Source organism: Pleuronectes platessa, chromosome 11 (assembly GCF_947347685.1).
Source record: "Pleuronectes platessa chromosome 11, fPlePla1.1, whole genome shotgun sequence".
Taxonomy (NCBI): Eukaryota; Metazoa; Chordata; class Actinopteri; order Pleuronectiformes; family Pleuronectidae; genus Pleuronectes; species Pleuronectes platessa.
In genome coordinates, this window is record NC_070636.1 from 17797791 (window position 1) to 17818228 (window position 20438).

The following is a 20438-nucleotide window of genomic DNA, read 5'->3' on the forward strand; positions in this document are numbered from 1 at the left end:
AATTGCCAGGTTGGAGAGCGGCACTCAGCTGGGAATGCTGCTCTACATGTGAAGTAGGTTGCGTGTGTGAGGGCTTCGGAGGTGTCTGCGTGCGTGTGTGTGGCTGGTATGTCTATATTTGTGTTGGCGCGGATTAAGAGCGACAACGTGGGTGTGAGTGTGCGTGCGAACGGGTGTGTCAGTGCGTTGCCCTTTGCCTCGCTCCCCTCTCTCTCCAGGTGAAGAGTCTGCTCTGAAGGCTCTGCTCCAGTCGAGGGCCCTTGAAGTCAGCCTGGCAGCACTTTACCCAGACAGAGGTAAGCCTACAGGAGACCATCTGTCTTAGCCTCAAACACTTAATGGACCATCAGACGACGGCCACAAGTAGTTTAGCATCAGCAGCCAGCACCGCCCTTGTAGAGCATTTTGTTGGTGCAGAGAAGCCAAATATTAATATAAAAAAATTAAGTTCTTCAGGGCACCAGCGGTAAATGGAACGGATATCTAACTTACAAATTCAGTCTCATTGCATAGGCTTACTATCAAATTGGACCCGGGTTAATCCCGCAACAGTAAGTGATGGATGAAGGATTTGGAATCCTACAACATTAAATAGACCAAACCCAAAGTTTAAAATGTAACAAAACTTAAAACAATAATTCAATAGATGCTACAACATATAGGTGTGTGTCCTGCTATTTTGAGGTCATCAGTTTAGCGCTAATATCTGCATCATTTCCATGGTGCGTGACACAGGGGTTGTATACAAGCAAGTCAAGTTTCATTCAAGTGAGTGCAAACGATATCTTCTTATACACGTTAAAAACTAAGTTATTGTATTATTCTATTGAAACATGAAAATGCAGGCAAATGAAAAACTGTCAGTGATTTGTAATAAGCCTAATCATTTTTTTTTGTTAAGATATTTTCACTGTTTGTGAATACACAGTAAACACTATACTGTATTATACTACAAAGAAAGATGTCAAAGTAAAAGAACAAGTCAGAACTTTCTATTTATCTGGCTTATTGACAATTTTCCCATCCTGTCTGCGGCAGTAAGCCACGAGTTGTTTTTTTTTAGCAAAGTTGCTCGAACCATAGCAACAGTGAATGTATCAAAGAGCAGTTGCATCCGCAGAATCATGGCGCTCATTGATCATCGGAGCTCTAATCTCTTGCTTACTGCGGCTGGACAGTGAATGTGAGTTTGTGTCTTCATGATGTAGGAACCTGTCACCAGGCACCAGTGTTGTGAAAATACTACATGTTTTTTCTGCTGCAGTTTGCGTCATTACCTGGTTTATTCACCCAATCAACATATTTTGTCACGTAAAGTCCGACAGTTGTGGAATTAATTGGAAAAATGCTCCGGCAGGAAAAAAAAACTATAGACCTCAAAACAAGCCTCCACTGTATTTCTGTCAGTCGTTGGGCTCATTGTAAGAACTGTCACCCTCTTTGTACTCATTTGTATTTATATAAGGCACCAGTGTTGTACTCTCCTGCATCAACAAGTATGTGAGGGTCAGAGTCATGTAAATTTGTGCATCGGGGGGGATGAGGAAATTTACTTCAACAATTCAAACAACAGATTTGTGCAGATGTCTTTGGATGCACCAGAGCGGTCACTACATCACAACGTCAGTGACTACGCGTGGTCTACATCAAGCTGACTAGAAAGTAGTAGCTGATACATGTCACAGACAATTTAGATAAAGATGGACGACATGACAGTGCCCAAAAGGCGAATCCAGATCCCCACCCGGTGGCTGGTTACAGAATAGATCATAAATCCTGCCTGCTCCATGTTAGTGGATGGGGCATATAACAAATCAAGAAGTCAAGTGCACGTTAAATATGTTTTTAACAAACTCCAGGTAGTAGGTAGTCCTTATCACGGTAATGATTGTCAGAATGTCACTTTTACCATTAAGTTTTGTTTTCATTAGTTAGTTAATGTTATACAAACGGGGTGAAACATCATGATTGACCCCTGAGACTGAAACACACATTGTCAAGTGCGTATATCTACGGGATCTCATACTCCGTCCTCCGAGCACTACTGTGCAGACGCAGGCTTCAAATGTGCAAGATGGCAGCGCTCATATTCCCGATATATCAATTCCGGTTATTCAGAGGAATTGGAAATGTCCATCTGTACAGTTTATGGTACATGTCCACAAGGCAGTGTCTGTGAGTGAGATGCTAGTAATACATTTTTTTAATTTAACAACACATACAACAAATTATTATTAGCTTTCAATGTCTTATCATTGTTTCTGTTCAGTGCATTTTAAAAATACTGATCATTTTGGTCACTATAATCACAACATGAAATTATCACACTCATCTCTAGTGTGTCCAGAGTCGATTGTTGTCCATCATTTACTATTTGCTTCACAATGTGCACAAGCCAATGATGTGTTGGTCCTCTTGCCCCCCTTCCTGTTGTTGTGGAGCTCCTCCTGTGTCGATGCCCTGAGACTCATTGTGCCACTCTGCTGGTTGCTTGCTGCTCTCATATCAGGCTGAGTGCTTTGAGAGCATGACATGGAGAGGGTGGAGATGGCCGTGTGTGTGTGTGGGGGTTTGTGATGGAGTAAATAGCATCCCAGCTGTAGAGATGGCATTTAAGTGTCTCTCCCTTTGCACTCCAATGGTACTGCAGACCCATTACCTTAGTGTGTATGTGTGTGTGTGTGTGTGTGTGCGTGAGTGTGTCTCCTAGGCTCTGCGTGTGCTTGTGTGCGGCTACAAATGTATTTCCGAGCTATTCCTCCAATCATCTCCATGCTCCCACGCGACTCACCCTCTACCTTTCTGTTCTGATCCTTCTCTCATTCATCATGCTTCCCTCCCTGCCCTCTTGCCAGAGGTCTCGGCTAAGGTGTAATTTAGCTCCTGCTGTTCTCTAATTTCTGCCGTAGTCAGGAGGGGCGTGGCTGGCCCCCCGACACCATGGATACAATCTGTCAATCATTACCACCAGGAAATTGCATTCAGAGTGAGAGTAATTATTAAGTCTGCCCTGTGTGGGTTGAAGTGAACACCCTTTCAGTTTGGCACATGGAAAATATGTATTTAGTGGTACGACCAGGGCGATTTGCGAAGCCTATATTATTGCTAACAACAATGTGAGGAGTCTCCTCATCTCACCCTAGTCTTGTCTGATCTCTGTCTTTTCCTTTACATCTGTTTCCATCCCTCCACACTGTTTTTTCTTCTGATACATTTTTCAAACCATTCTTTTGCTTTTCCATTATCTACCCTGCTCTACTCTTTCACACTGCTCTGCCCTACCTCTGTCCTGCATCTATCCTACTGAGCCTATGTCATAGTCTATAGTCATTGACCTACACTGTTGTGAACATTTATACTTGTGTGCTGGTGTTTCACAATAACACCACGAAGACCAACACCAAACCTGTTCTGGGATCCCAGTAACCTTTTTCTATTGATCGCCAAAATCGAATAAGTTTATCATTTAGACCCTGTGAACGATTTGAAACATTCTTGAAACAAGAATGGGATGGACACACGTACAACCTGAAAACATAATGCCTCCAGCCATCGGCATGGAGGCATTAGAAGAAAGGACATCTAAAGAAATGATGTATATGACCATTCATCGACAAAACCAAGTGGGTCTATCATAGTTGTTAATTCACAGTTCTGGGGCAAATAAATATAAATGTCATTTTACCCAAATGGGAGAAAAAGAAATATATCCACAATGAGGTAATCAAAGCTAGTGTTGATGGTCTCCTGCTGTAAAAAATGTCTATGCGAAATAAACTGCAGCCTTTCTACATTGTCCAACACACATAATACTAACACAGAAAGTCTCTCCTTGCTGCACCTGCAGAGGCAGCGACATGAAGAAGTGAGACAAAGACAGAGGTGAAAGCAAGAGACTGAAAGAAAACCTACTTATCTCTATCATATTCAGCGATGTAGTTGTTGGAATTCCTATCAAAGTCCTCGAAAAGCGGAAATCAAACCTCGTGACTTACAGCGTTGTAATCGCTCCTCTTCCTTCACTCCCCTGGTTGAATTATTGAAACCTACTTTAGAAAACACTCGAGTTCCCTGGTTACATTTATGTTCTACAGAAAAAAACGTTGATTTATTCTCATCGCTCTCTTTCATTCCACAAACCTCTTACCTCTCATTGCCAACATGAATGACAGAATTATGTCGATTTAGTAATTTCCAAATAGGAAGCTTAAACTCAAAGTTAACAGCAAACCATGACACAAAAGCTTGGTCAAACGCATCTACTATTCTACAATACACTGCCAGCCAAGCCTCATTATAACAGCCAACCCCAGTGACCCATTAACCTGTGTTCCTTAGCAGATAAATCTGAATTAAAGGGACGTTGCTCTCCTTCAGCGCAGCGACGTAAGTACTGACCTGCAACATTAAGCAACAGTTATTGTCAAGTAACCTTCACTAGCACTAAGCTGTACAGTATTCTGATTAAAGGCTACATGTTCCATACATACATGCAAATGTCTACGAAATGGAACTGAACCTTCAGTCCGTACTTTTATGCAAGTCTTCCGAAAGCTTTAAGATACAGATGAAACCAAGCAGTAGCATCAGAAATCATAGGGGCTATGAGACGAGGAAGAAATTTCAACAATGGTCAAGTTTTTGCACAAACAAATTTAGGAAGTTGATCATTTTCTCCTTAACTTTAGAAGTAGCATTAACTTTGCAGAATTTTAAAGCTTATGTCAGAATTTCATTTGTGATCAACTCTTCCAAGTTTGTTTGTTCACGTGTTTCCGGTCTTGCAAAATGAAATGTGAAGTTTGACAGGTCCGCCTTGCATTGGTAACAGCTGCTCAGGCAGTGGCCGTACAATACACTATTCTGAAAAGAAGTTAAGCGAATGGTCAGTTGTGCAACGTGATCATAATAATATGGCTATGAAATGTGTACATGGCCCTAATCCATTACCACACGTAAGTATTTGTAGCACACACAAACACACACACACACACACACACACACACACACACACACACACACACACACACACACACGTGCAAACAGTGTGAAACTACCCTTACCCCCATATGTGGTTGTCTACAGAGTCTAATAGCATTTGCAGGGCCTCTGAGGGTATTCAGACATTCAAAGGCAGCATGTGAAGCGGAGAGAGAGGTGGAGGATATGGATGGTGCGCTTTCGTCTAAAGATGAGGGGGCGTTGGTGGGGGATTGGGGGGGGGGGGGTAATTAACATATTAATGACCCCACCTTCCTACAGCTTCTGTCGGGTAGTCCAAACACTTTGATAAGTATGCAAATGAGAGCTGCGCCATCTGAAGAGGGAATTAGCTCTGCCAGAGACAGCCGACAGAGAGAGAGAGAGAGAGAGAGAGAGAGAGAGAGAGAGAGAGAGAGAGAGAGAGAGAGAGAGAAGGGAGGGGTGCAGAGAAAGAGGGAGCAAGAAAGGGACAGGGTGTTAGGAGAGGAAAGGGGAACTAAGAAGGGGGCAGGAAGGAGAGTGGAGGAAGGAGGAGAGGGAGCGACCAAGGCCAGCGGAGTGCGATAGGAAGGAGTCTCAGACGTGCTGATGAACTGATATCCTTGTGTTTGTTTTAGTCGTCTTTAATCATGACGTGCGCAGTAGGCAAATGTGCGGGTATGTGTGGGTATGTGTGGGTATGTGTGGGTATGTGTGGGTATGTGTGGGTATGTGTGGGTATGTGTGCGGCGCTAGACAAAGAGACAGCGGCAGTGGAATGCAGGAGGAGGCTCTTTTCATTCTCGTGCTCTCCACCTCTCAAGATCAATATGCCAGTGCCTGTCAGCCCCGGAGTGATGTGCAGAATGGCTGCAGGGGCTCGGGCCAGTGGGCATACAGGCTGAGGTTGGAGGAGTAACGACCCCGAGGAGACAAGGGCGAGTAATTATAACGCAGACTGATCCCGCTCGTTGTATCGCTGTGGAGAATGGTGGGTAATAAGGATGAGGGGAGAGCACTATGGGAAAGCAAGTGTTCACATGTGGGTGAGACAAAGGGAAGGAGAGAGAGAGACCCAGAGAGAGAGAGAGCGTGCGTGTGGGTGTGTGTGAGAGCGAGACACCTCTTGTGAACATCCAGGCCAGGGATTCACCGACACGCTAATCACGCTCCACAATTATGTTGAATAATTAAAAGGTTTCATTAACTTGATCATTTCCTGTTCGGCCATGTTTCAGCTCTGACACCGGCAATTAAAGCCGGGGCAGCACAACGCCGCTCTCGTTCAGCCGGCTCGCGACAGAGGACAACCGTATGTCTCTTGTGCGGAGGCGGGAATCTGACAGGGGAAAAATGAGGGGCTTTAGCAGTTATCCACCCAACTTAACTGTTCTCAACACTTCAGGTCCGGGGCGCACGGAACTGACAATGAAATCTATGTGCTCAAGGTGAAATCGTGCAAATCTGGATTTTGTTTCCTTGGATTTCTTCTTTTTCTTCCTTTCTTTTTTTGATTAATGCAAATAAGGGAGTGAATAGTTTACCTCTGCAAGTGCGCCCAAGGCACCGAGACATCTACCTTGAAAATCTTTACATATTGATGGCTTATTTTTTTTCTGATACCTGCATTCTAGTGAACAAATACCTTACTGTTGTAAGCCAGACATCCATCACCCTTGCATACTGATGGATTAAGCTCTGGTTTATCATGTGAAGCGGTATGAACCGCACAACAACACAAAAATATCTTCGCAAATCGTCGCTGTTTTATTTTAAATGAGCTGGATTGTTTTCACTCTGCATTAACACCATAATTAGTAAAAGCTCGTCCTGTCCTAGTTACATAAGACGTCTTTTTGAAATTGGATTACTCCAGGATGAGCCATTTATTTTCAGAAATGGGGGTGTTGGGGGCAATTTATTATTTCAGTGTCCCTGCTATAGAATCTCTGGCACAAAACTATCCTCCCCTATTGAGCTTATACTGTATACGCACCAATAAACATGATTTGCATGGCAGACTGTAAATATGCAAATGACAATTGAGATGTGGAGGGTGAATGCTTATGCAGTGAGTCTCTGTCTCGCACAGTCCAGCCCCCTCTCTCGCTGCTGCCTGGTGGATGCATTACACAGACCGTATGGCAGTTGCAATTAAACACACACCGAAAACAAAATCTCAAACGTTTCTTCGAACCTAAATTTTTGGAATCCATATTGTCTCTCCATCACTATCCACCTCGATTACAGCAGTGGTCCTGTAAGTCTATATTACTATGTTCCTGTTCATACGTGGCATCAATAGGCATTTTGGGTGATCTGGGTCTTAGTAGCTCAGTTAACACTGAACAGATCTCACGCTCATCATGACTGATTGCGGAGACAAAACTTTTGTAGTTTGTTATTGATAAAACTGACTGAATATTTTCTGTAGTGCATTGTTTTTCAAATTTGAAGATATGTTGCAGACAAAGCCAGCTGAAGCGATTTGTAAATGTTATGCTATGTGAACAACACAGAGCCCAAAGAGCTCAAAGAACATGGACATATGCACAGATCACAGTCCACCTCTGAATGTGGTCTGAGCAGTGGGATCATACTGTGTCCTTAAATGAGTCTTTGTTGAGGTCACACTTTGACCTGTCCACTTGGACACTGTGTCAGAGGCATGACTAGTCAGGGACCTTACTGCCATAACAATGTTCAGACCTGAGATCAGATGTTTTTTGTATGAAGTCAATGAAGCTTGAAAATCTGAGGGAAATGTGCAGGGCCTAACGATACCGGTGTTTTTAAGCTGATAGTGAAATTAATATCTGAGAGTTTAAAAACACAAATATTTCCAATAGCAATCCCAAAAGAAAAGCTAATGAAATGTGACCAAGAAAAATTAAAAAGGAAATAAACAAACTGCTCTTTAATGAACAAACTGTATACATTACCACATACATATCTCTGCCATTTCTCTGCTCCAATTTCTTATGGGTTCACTTGTCGCCATTTACAACACACTGCCAATAAACTGATAACATTCAATTTCATCTTGTGTTTTAAATGCCCTTAATGACAAAAACTTTTAATTTGCCATTGCCGTGAATCAACACGTAATAATGTTTAACTGCATATGTTTACTTTAAAGCCAAATTCAAAAAATAAAATAGGATTGATTCCTCCAATGTGCTGATTATATTACATTTTTTGGGCATGCGTAGGTTCTTGAATCTGTTCTGTGTGACCCTGACTTCTCAATCATTTATAGTCCCATCATATTACCTCGGCTCCTGGTACAAATTGTTGCTTAAAACAATTGTCCAATCATGAATAATTAACCTCAATAAGTCCGGATACAACTAACCTGGAAAGTCAGGTTTAAAGAGTGTAGCATTTGAAAAACTCCAGATTAATGTTCCCAGTTTATTGATTTGTAATGATGGAGGAAGAGGGTCCATAACTTCCTGTTGATCCCACTGGTTGTGTTGTGGGACCACTAGAGCTCGATCAATATAGGGATTAGCAGATTTTTTTTACAGTGTTTTAGGTCAAATCTGTCTCTTTTTGTGTTTCTTTTTATTTATAATAAAGGAATCATTGCCACATTTTCACAATTTCTTTTCAGATATTATATCGGCCGATGCAGTTGAGCTTTACCCCCCAATATCAGTATCAGCCCCTAAAAATCCATATCAGTCAGGCTCTAGTGATCCCGGGTCTTTACCCTGATCTCTTCTCAGTCACAGCCTTGTTACATGTGATGCGTGTGAGTATTTAAAAACCCTGCAGTTAGTTAGTTTGCATCCCCTCAGTTCCAGTCACTCTCTGTAATTTGCTCTCACTCACCTGACACTTATCAATACACCTCACTCTGAGCCCATTCATGTGTGTGTGTGTGTGTGTGTGTGTGTGTGCAGGTTCTGTATGTGATTGCAGTTTTACATGGCTGTAGACAAGAAGGGTACTCACATATTAACAAGCATGCACACGCACAAGCATACACAAACACACACACACACACACACACACACACGCGTAGCAGCAGCAGCCTCTGTGACCCAGGCCGGGCCGCTCCATGCAAAGTCAAGCGTGTTTGTCCTGAAGACTATCAGCTCTCCGGGGAGAGAGGCCATCGAGCAGCATTATCGACATTATAGACGCCTCGGCCTGGAGATAGGCTTCACATCGATCCCCTGATTAATTACTATCTGCAGGCAGCAGCAGGATGAGGGAGAGAAAGAGAGGATGAGAGGGGAAAAAGTGAGAGAGGGAGGGAGAATGATAGAAAATGGCGAAAGTAGGGAATGAATGAAATCGGAGGGGAGAGAGAGGAGGGAGAGTACACCTTGTACTATCTATGAAAATCAGCTAAAGGCTACACAGTAATCTTCCAGGTGGAATATTATTTATTGATATATAGGTTGGCAGGAATGCTTATCGTCACTGCAACCAGCCCCGAACACACGGCCAAGGACAAAATGAAATTCACACATTACTGCGGTGGAAACAACTTGCAAAGACGAGTAGAGGACAATGAAACAGCCACCCTCGAATCCCCGAGCACATTATACTCAACAAACTGCAAATGATAGTGGAAATAATTAGAAAGAAAAAAAATTATATATCCTGGACATTTGCTCCAGCCTCGGTGTGCATGGTAAACTTCACTGGCACAAATGGAACTCGTGTGGACAAGCGGACAGACCTGCGAGCATTAATGAACTTTGGTTAGATCCTCTGGGCTGCACACCAGAGACTCCCTAGAGGCTGCGCAGCACATTGTGCAACATAAGTCAATAAGATGTTACCACGTGCAAGTATCAGTCGGGACAATGTGACTGCTCTGAGTGGCTGGTGCATTTGAATGGCTGATAAAGCAATTGTTTTGTTGAGATACATTTTTTTTCCCTCATTTTGTCTGTCAAATCACTGCAAAAAAGGAGTTGGACCAATGCAGGATAACAACATTGCAGGTTGTTTTGTTTTACAGCTGGGTTCAGCTTCGGTGCCAAATGCTAAAAACTACTTTTGAAGCAAACGCTCAAAAGAGACGCTGCTCTGTGCGGTGAAATCCGAACTAACACAGTCGCCTCACAAGAAGTGGGTTCTTACCCCGGCTCCACCAGGGCCTTTCTCTGGGGAGTTTGCATGTTCTTCCTGCGCCTGCAGGGCTTGTCTCCAGGTGCTTTCAAAGTAACCTCGGTTGGTCCTACATTTCAGACTTTTTTGGTTTAATCCAAACTAAAATAAAAGGTTCGAAAGATTCCTCACATCACAGTCCATACCAGCAGACCAACTTCTTATCCGACCAAAAGAGCTGCTCCTTGTCCTTGGTACATATCGTGAGTGTGACATTTCGTGGGAAGTTTCTATGCACTTAATCAAAAACGTTGCCATCTTGCCAACACGCCAACATCAGATACATGCCTGTCTACAAACCAATCATTGTCAATTATAGAAAAGATGAAGTCCACATAGGTGACGATGACAGGACACACGTATGTCATACATCAAATCTTTACGATGAAACAAAGGCATGAACCTTGGTGTGGACCTTTGTCCAGACTTTCATGTGTGAAAACACCCTCCCTCTAAACCCACAGGAGCGAATGGGAGAGTGAATGGTTGTTTGTCTCTATAAGTCAGCCCTGCGATTCACTGGTGACCTGACAGGCTGAACCCCACCTCTCTCCCCCCAATATCGACTGCGTTTGGCTCCAGCCCCAGCACCCCCGACCCTGACAAAAGGACAAGCGGTAGATAATGGATGGCTAATCTGATTCAGGCCAAACCATCATATTGAGCCAGTACTCTGTATGAAAACTTGTCCTTCTTTTCACATGGCTCTAAGCAAAATGTTACATTATATTGTGCAGAAAGGCCCAGGTGACAGCAATTAAATTACAACCACACTACTATGTTTTAACATTCATTTCATAGCGATTATTACAAAAAAGACAATAGCTGTTGAAAATATAGTGGGCAGAAACTTTCCCAGTGTCAAAGAAAAGCATTGAATTTGAAATAAAGTTGTGTTCTACCTTCCACCCACTCAACTCACCCAACAGGAACTTTAAAGCTGTGGGCGTAGAACGAGAGAAGGAGTTGTGCTGCATGGGTAATGAACTGATAATTGGCTATCATGCTAAATATCATCAGGCATATGAGACAAAAACAGAATTATTTAGCTCGGCTAGTTGGAACATTAAAAGAGGAGAAAACCCTCATGTTTAATATTTCATATGGGGGAAACGTATTATCCAGAGGGGAGGAAGAGTTTTGGTGTTTCTGTGATGCTGTTAACATCATTTGTGACATCGAAGACGTCCACAGAAAGCGAGGGAGACTAAGTGAGATATTCGCACTATGAGGGAGGGATGCAGTGAACGCGAAATAACCTCAACTATGGCTTTGTGATGGAGGAAACAAATAGAAGAGGAGGAGGTGAAATCTGAGGGCAAAACAGTGAGCTGCTGCTAATGTGAAGGAGGCGATCAGACAGTACAGGAGACGCAGCGACGTCGTCACGAACAAGGTCAGTGACGACACCGACACACGCGTGAGTTTGTGTGTGTGTGTGTGTGTGTGTGTGTGTGTGTCGGTGCAGTGCAGCCCTTCAATTCCACTGACCTGAAAAGCTCTGTTAACGCCGGATCCACAGGCACTGAGAGAGAGAGGGAGAGAGAGAGAGAGAGAGAATGATTATGAAACAGGACAGACTCGAACATGCTACGTCCACAGCTTCTTTGTACAACACATATATGAACCCGTCTGTGCAGGTTTAACATAGTTTAAAAATGAAAAGGTTAAATCAAATGTTATTTAATTTGTTTAACCCATACTCCCAAATCTCCCAAATCAAAAAGATAAACATTCTGTAAAGGATTCAACGTCCTCCGTCATTAACCCTCAGTAAAATATTTTGTGTTTGGGTGAATATATCAACTGAAAATGTGATTATTCATTTAAAACTTCAGACATATATTAAATACAAAAGGCAGTAGATCATTCAGTTTTTCAGGGTATGGAAAATGCTATCAAAATGCTTTTAGATACATTATTGACTGTGGTAAGAATTAAAATTGGTGAAAAAGAAAATAAGAATATCTATCTAGGTATAAGTCAGTTTGGTGCGATACAATACGAGTATTCATGCATCAGAGTTTGGAATGGAAATAAAGTAAAGTAAAAGCAGTTTGGATGATTTCAAGAGTCAACATTTTTTTTTCCTATCGCGAGAGAGAGCTTACACAGACATGTTGGAAATCACTGCTCATGATCTATACTTATTTTTGTCACCCATTTTGATTTGAGGCTTTGAATTATGAGCGTGAAATGTATGCACGGCATCGCGCCCTCAGCTCTTAGCAAAGAAGTGTTCTGCTTACACTTTGGAGGATTCTGACACAGAGGGAGAAATGAACGAGTGAAGAAGGAGTGATTTAGGACAGGGTTATAAAAGACCACCACAGTGCCAAGTCCTCCACTCCCCCTCTCTCCCTCCCTTGCCGGCCGACAAGCAGAGGACGGCTGTAACTCAATCAAACCCGGGGCCTTGTGGTCGCAGCCTTCAGACAGGGGGCCTGCTCCACACCATGTAGGAACAACAGTCCCCCCCCCCCCCCCCCCCCCCCCCCTCGTTTGGTCAAAGATGTTACAGAATTTCTGAAGTTAGAGGTGATGAAATATGGATCAAGACATTTCTCTGATGGACACCTCTTTTCAGGTTCTCTAAACCTGTGAGTGCGCGGGGGGGGGGGGGGGGGGGGGGGGCGGCGGCTGCTGAGGGAGTCTCACGGTTTGCGAGGCCTTTTCAAGGTTTGTCATAGTTTCCTGGGAGGAGGTGAGGCGGCTGTATTTACTGTAACTACTGCAGTGCCCGTTCTAAACCTGCCTTTTTGTAATGGACTCTTCTCTAGTTCTGGACTCCAGAGATATACTTCAGAATTATTCCTTGTCACTTTTGAGTCCTCTTCAAACAGGTTAACAATATAATGTCACTTTTCCATTTCAGTTTGTGTGCTGGATGTTGTGTGAGGAGCTTTTTTTGGTCTATGGTGCAGAGTAAAGTTAGAAATCTTTGAGTTCATCCTACCTGGTTTATCTGCAGTGAAGATTCAATGCTTCAAAAAAAAAAAAAGATTAAACAGAATTTGCTTTATTACTGTTCACATGTGTGGTTTATATATACAATTACAATTACACTCTTAACTTAACTGCTGTTATTTTCCCATATATTGATTGTCAACTTTTTCAGACCCAAGTTCACAACTTTTCAAAATAAAAGTTCTCAGGCCGATATAAAGCATTGCAGTGAATTTACTATGAATACCTCTTGCAAGTAGTTCTATAATTTTTTTTACCATTGAAACTGGTTAACGACTGTCAGTCAATTATTGTGAAATAAAAGATTTTGACTCTGATCCAGTTCCTCACATATGTTGTTTAATTGAGGACGTGAAAGAAGACACGTTCAACTCAGTACACAGACTGAAGGCACTGACTGCTACAGAGAACTGGTCATCTGTTCAGTGACTGGTTTCTGTCACTGGTTTGTCAGGTAAAACCCAAAGTTACCTGTTCTTTAAAAAGTATGCTTTTGTTGGATGATACTATAAGTCACTGTGGGGGGTATTTCACTGTTGAATAGAGCTCCTAAAACATGCACTGTGATTATAGGAGAAAAAACAAGAGAGCGATAGAGAACACGAGAGCAGCGAGAAAAGGCAACTCGAGTGTCACAGTCTGCGATTTGTGCAGTTGTGTGTGTACAGTGAACGTGTGTGTCTGTGCATGTGTGTTTGAGTTGGGGGAGTGAAGGTCACCCTGAATGGCATTGTCACCTGTGTGTGTGTGTGTGTGTGTGTGCAAATCCATGCGGTTACCTTTGGAGCGTGTTCGATGGCGCTTATCGTCTGCATCCAGCTCCATCTGCAGAGAAGCAACAAACAAGCTGTTCAACACACAACACACAACACACAGCACCGCAAAAAAAATGTGTCTTTCATTCGGGTTCGGATTCTTTCAGCTTCACAGCGCTTTTCTCTTCCTCCTTGTCGAACAGGAATTTCACACCTGATGTTGCAACGCTTAGACGCGACATGTCGTTCAGGTGAAGGAGTGACTGACGGTGTTTGTGTGAAAGATGTGAGGAATTTAAATACAAAGGAAAATCATCGCTTCAGATGCTTTTTTACCGATACACACCCCCTGCGGATTTGACATGAGTGCATTGATGAAAAACTGATCTCCTCAATGAAAAAGAAAAATCTATATTTAGACTCTGATTAGTCGTTAAAAAGGCGTATGAGATTATCAATGACCTCACACACGTCCTCTACGGTTGCTGCCCTCAAGAGAGCGTTTTAGATGGTACATAAAACCAACAGGAAGAAGTTTGGGTTTATTCCATCAGACTGGTGAACAGTCCTAATGGGAGGCATGGTCACTTTACCTTGAGGACATACTTTAACCTTATCCATCCTTGTAATTGTTTTTTATTTGATCATTTTCTAATTCAAAAAAGTCTAAAAAGAAATTCAGCCTTGTCGGAATTAGTGTTGTCCTTTATATGCAGTTTTGTTTCTCTCCTGCTTGCTGCCTTGAACTGGCCCTTGTGGCCGCTCTACAACATTTCCGTTTATGTCTCAGAGAGTAATTCATGGATCTAGATGTTGATGTTTAGGGGACTGATATTAATGACTGTGTGTAATAAAAACTTTAGTCGAATTAAATGTGGTTTCTTAAGGAGACCTTGGGCCTGGTGGAGGTATACACTTTACAGTTTATTTGTATCTCAGTAAATCCCTCTCTCTGACCATCTCATCCATTTTCCCAACCGTTCCATCCATTTAGAGATTTCACAGATGTATTGAAGAAATCACATCATCCTAGATCAACTGTGAGGTTTCCATTTATTCTTTATGCTCCTCAGTATTCAAACCTTTCAGGCTCTTTACATGCTACAGGAAGCATTATAACCCACTTCTAGGCCTTCTTCTTCTTCATGTATGTCCGACCTACACATCCTTCTAAAGGTGGGTCTATCCCCTTACCAACACATCATAAATTGTTGAGGAGCCCCAGCGCCTCGGGACATCTCTGTTATTTCCAGATGTCCCTAAATATTCGTACATGCTGCATTCGGAATATGACAGGGGCTGTGGCCCTGTTTGGATGTCTCTTTTTATTAAACATGATTTATTAACACCACACTTAGTGCACTGTAGAGCCCCTCAGCCCTAATGGCGTGTTACTTTATGAATGGCTATAAATGTTTCAACTGGAGAAAAATAAAATCATGAAAGGCAAGGATACCTTGTAAATCTTATTAGTGGAGCAGGGAGGGAACGACCGGGAGTATTTTGGGGGCGGCTGAGGATATTGTGTGGGTGTGTGAGAGGAAGCTTGGAATGTCCACAGACACACACACACACACACACACACACACACACACACACACACACACACACATATATATACACAGTGGTTGATTACTATAACTGAATTAGCTTCTGCATGTTTTTCATGCTCAGCTGAACGTTTACTTGTTTGCAATGAGGCCACAATATAACACTGATCATCACATGATGATCAAAATCTTCTCCATAGCTGCATATTCATTCAATAATACAGCTCGTCTCTAGCGCTGACACACACACACCGACACACTTAAACACACACACACACACACACACACACAAACTTGTGTGGAGAGCCAGAGGAGATGACGGGGCGCGCTCGGTTTCACTCGATTCAGTTAAAACTGTCAAATATAACTTTTAGCACTATATCCGTGGTCATTATATATATATATATATATATATATATATATATAATGACCACCCAGAGAAACTTTGACTTTCTCTAGGTGGAGCTCTCCTCGTACAGTAGAAGGTGGTGTTGCTGTCAGCCTCCACATTTGTTGGAAATGCAAATCTTTCCCATCCCAGTCAGGTTGAGAAATGAAGCTGCACTAAGTTGTCATCAATTCTATATTTGCTAATCCAGCTGAAAATGTTACATTTAAATAGATTTATATGAGGGGGATCTCTTTGAAAAACTTTCTTTAAACTGAGAACCTTGGTCTGAAAATAGTGAAAATGAAATGAATTTTTTTTTTTAAGATACAAAAAGACTACCTGATCACAGAACGATTCCCCTGTTATCGGTAAAATATTAAGTATCCATTGTGGACTAAAATTTGTGACACACACACACACAAACAGCCTATCTGAAGCTGCCAGGCTCTCTCTGAGGGCCCCCGTTTTAAGCGAGTTCTGAACACAGTGTCAACAACAAGTGAATGCAGCAGCAGAATAAAACAACAGCAACAATAACGGTGGCAGCAGTGTAAGTCCTGTCGCCTCCTCTTTCTACCCTCAAGGCTCCTCATGAGAGTTGGACCAAGGAAGCCTGCACGCCTCTGCAGCTCGCCATATGTTGGAGAGCCCTTCATATTCGGCCTGCCCCCCATCTCTCATTCTCCCTCCCTCCCTCCCTCACTCTCTCTCTCTCTCTCTCAGCGCCCCATGGGAAAATGTCACGGCTGTAATGAAGGTTAGCCTGCTTATTGAGGATTAGGAGGAGGCCCACTCCTTCTCTGTCTGTGTCTCAATTAGACCCTGGATCAATGGCATTACGGGCCCAGATGAATAGCCGCCCGGTAATGCTCATGCCGCCTCCAAAAGTTGAGGTTGGCCGAGCAAATACATATAATGATGCAAAAGAAATTCTGCGTGTTTTTTTATTTGTTTTTTACCTCACAACCAGCAACTTTAATAAGAACTATGATGGTGTACAACACTGCCAAGGCCCAACAGACCCCTTCAATTCATTCAAGCTGCAGCACATTTCACATGATCAGTACTAATGTGCCAGATCTTTCAACATCCACACTAAAAGTCAACAAGTTCTTCCTTGACCCGTACAGCATCCTTCTACTCAGTGCTAAAGTTGTGTTTTTATTGATGTGATGTGAACATTTCATTTCACAAACGACCTCCACTGGGGTTCAGTTGTCATATTTAAAACGAACCAGCAGGTAATTTCATAAAAACAAACTTTTGAAGCTCATATTCCTGTTTCCCATTCTTTGTCTCCAAATGTGCATGACAGAAATATCTGTAATTTGCATTCATGATTTTTTTTATCCACTTGCGATATTGTGCAGCGTATATTGTATAAGGATTTCATTCACTTTCAGCACATACACGGACACACACAAACACACGGACACACGGACACACACACACACACACACACACACACAAGTGCAAATGCATAAGGTGCAGGCTGATTTCAAATGCATCTGCTACAGTAAGCCTGCAGACCAAAGTGTTTAAATCAGTGGAATTCTCTCAGACGACAGAGCTCCTCGCAGAATATATGCATGTTGTGATTTGAATGTGGAACGCAGCTAAAGTTTTTATGCAGTTCACCCATGAGGGGGGAAAAGCAGCTTTGTGTGTGTGTGTGTGTGTGTGTTTGAGGGAATGTGTGCGTATTGATCATACAGTCATCAGTACAAGAATCACATGTAAATCGCCAGTTGTTGTTGTTATTAGTGCGTCTTTATGATGAGACGGGACACGAGAGCACCACCTGACACCGACAGATTGATGGGGGGGTCTCGCTCTTTGATAGAGAAGAGTCAGGATATTACTGAATGAAGCGCGATAAGAAATACAGCGATTATTGTGTTAGGAACTGAGACATAAAACTAGCATTTTGCACTACGTGTGAGTTTGTGCGTGCGTGTGTGCGCTCTTATCATTTTGGTGGTGTGGAAGGAGGGAGGGGGGGCTTAGACATCTGTCACAACAATTCACATCGTTATCAGTTTCCCTTTGTTTTCACCTTGAAGTTTTGGGAGAATGCATTTCAAGCATATGGCGCCCAACAACCCCACCCTCCTCCTCCACGCACACACACGCACACACACACACACGCACACCACCACACACACACTCACGCACACACACACACACACCCATTGGTATTCCATACAGTGTAGCAATGGGGAGCCAACTAAACTCTGCTGGCATTATCATATTTCACTGCGAATACGTATTTACGCCATGCATCATAGTGACAGTAAACATGTGTGCCAAACCGGAGCTAAGTGCATCTGAATTAGTGTGAAGGGCTGCAGAGATAGCATCTGAGTGGGCGCTGAGAGAGAGAGAGAGAGAGAGAGAGAGAGAGAGAGAGAGAGAGAAAGAGAGGGAGAGGGGGGACGATCAGAGTGAGACGGAGAGCGAGCGTGATAAAGAGAGAGTGAAATCTGGCGAGCGATTCCTAACTAGTATGGTAAACGGCTTTGGTGGGTGACGGCTCCAAAGCGTTAAGGAGTGAGAAGCTGTGATGTGAATACAATACGAGTGTTTATCAGCCGGCGCAGTGAGGTCAGAGTGCAGGGATTAAACTCAGGTGTATTTATAACTGGCAGGATTGTCACAGAGCCTAAGTGGACCTGAGGTTGTTTGATACCTTTTGCCCCCGAAATAAATGTTGATTTGATTTAGCTGTGTTGCCCTGTATCCTTGAAAACTGCATTCACTACATAGGGACTGGAATCAATGTAATTGCTATTGGAGGTCAGAAACTAAGTGTGTTTTTGTCAAGAGAAATCATAAATTCAAATGAATGTGCAGTATGTTTTAACATCTAAATAAGCTTATAGGAAATACCTGTCAGCTGCAAGGATTTGTTTTATTGTGAGAGCCTGTGACTCAACCTTTGACCCTCCACTTAAATAACTGTCACTACTGACAGCGGACAAGCTAGATCATCAACATGAATCACATAAAGACCAAGGAAGCCAGCGGTGGATGTGTTCTCATTTGTTTCGCTGTTTGTAAGAACTGTCGAAAAGTATTAGCCTCTGATAGCAGCATGCTAGGTGGAGGAGCCCAGGTGCTGCAACAGTTGACAAATACTTTACCACGGACACGAGACTGTCCGTTGCATGTGTGTTTAATCACAGGTGTCTGGTCGGGTCACGGTTCATATGCTAATAGGTTCAGATGGGACCAGATTTGACTTGGATTTAATTGTGGGTAGTGGAACAGGTTTCGTACAAACCTCAGAGGATTGCAAACAGATGACCTCTACAGTCTGTGGACTGGTTTATACTGTTTCTACTGTTTAACTATGGCCTTTTAAAATCCATATTATTTACCTGTAAGTGCAAAATGCAGTGTTTTCTGAAACTGATTCCATCAAATAAATAATTCCTAAATCTTCATGAAAAGCTAATTTAACATGCAAATCTGAATCAGGACAAGCAAAGACGATTATAAAGTTACACCTTTGATGAGTTAGGTGTGACCACATGTTGAAACAAACTCTACCTGAAATGGTTTGGGGTTGAGGCAGCTCTTTGGTCCAGACCTCTGCTTCCACTGGGACCGAGTGAAGTTCAGCTGGACGGGAACGGCTCACCACATCTCCTCCACAATCATTTTCTACATAGAGGGCAGAAGAAAAAGAGGACGGTGAACATACATCATTAAAAACCATTTGCAGAACAATCACATTCACACGCAGCCATGACGGGATTGGAAATTTCCTCCTCTCCTTCTGACTGCGGGGCTCATGAATAGTCATATACCATCAGCTATGCGGCACACGCCAAAAAACCCAACGTCGATTTCCGGCATAACAACGGCCGCTTGCCGCGTGCGACAGGCTTGGCCACATGGGGTAATTAGCCAGATCTATCATCTTCTGCAGGAAGTGGGGGACAAATATAGCTAATGATCCGTGCCTGCCTTCATGATTTCCCTCCTCAGCTCTCCATCCTTCGCTGAGTTGGAGGAGAGGGGAGGGACAGGGGAGTGGGTGAGCTAAGGGGGTCGATGCCCCACCTTCTCACAGAAAAAGGTGAAATAACCGCACACGGAAAGAGAAAAAGACACATTGGGGGAAAAAAGGGAGTGTGAGTGAAAATGTGCATTCAGACTCTGCCTGAGTGCTCTGCCTGTCTTTGTTTTTTCTCCATCCGCTGCTGCTAATTAAGCGAATGTATGGGAGAGAACAGATGAGGTGCCGATAGTGTATAGGGACCATCACACAGAATGAAGGCCCCCATAGGGAGCACACCAGATGGCCCATCACACACACACACACACACACATGCAAACACGATCACACACACACACGCTCCGCAGTCATTCCCAATCTGTCTCAAAGCAGCTCAAACAAAAGCAATAGCTGGTCCCTCAGGACACGCACCACCACCACAGGCGTACAGTGAGTGTTCAGGGTGCCCGTTGTGTGTTATGTAAAAGGAGCGCTGGTGGTTTTTTAGAGCACAAGCGGACTTTACTTTTAACCAGCAGGGGTTCTCTTTCTACCCCTTCATCACACACATACACAAACACCTCAGCTTTTTTTTTTTTCTGTCCATTTCCTTTGTAGTGGGAATAATGAGCGAGGCAAAGTTGGAAACAGCCTGTGCGAGTTGCAAGGGGACAGTGGAA

At 43.1% G+C, this 20438-nt stretch overlaps 1 protein-coding gene across 1 annotated transcript in view; it reads right to left on the reverse strand.

The window, feature by feature from the left end:
* myt1lb (myelin transcription factor 1-like, b) overlaps positions 1 to 20438 on the reverse strand; it is a 105739-nt gene that overhangs the window by 54345 nt on the left and 30956 nt on the right. The window contains exons 2-4 of the mRNA XM_053433767.1: positions 19308 to 19421; positions 13839 to 13884; positions 11584 to 11617 (exon numbers count right to left, since the gene is read on the reverse strand). Coding sequence (XP_053289742.1) covers positions 11584 to 11617; positions 13839 to 13884 — 80 coding nt within the window. The 5' untranslated portion in view covers positions 19308 to 19421. The remainder of the gene's footprint in view (positions 1 to 11583; positions 11618 to 13838; positions 13885 to 19307; positions 19422 to 20438) is intronic.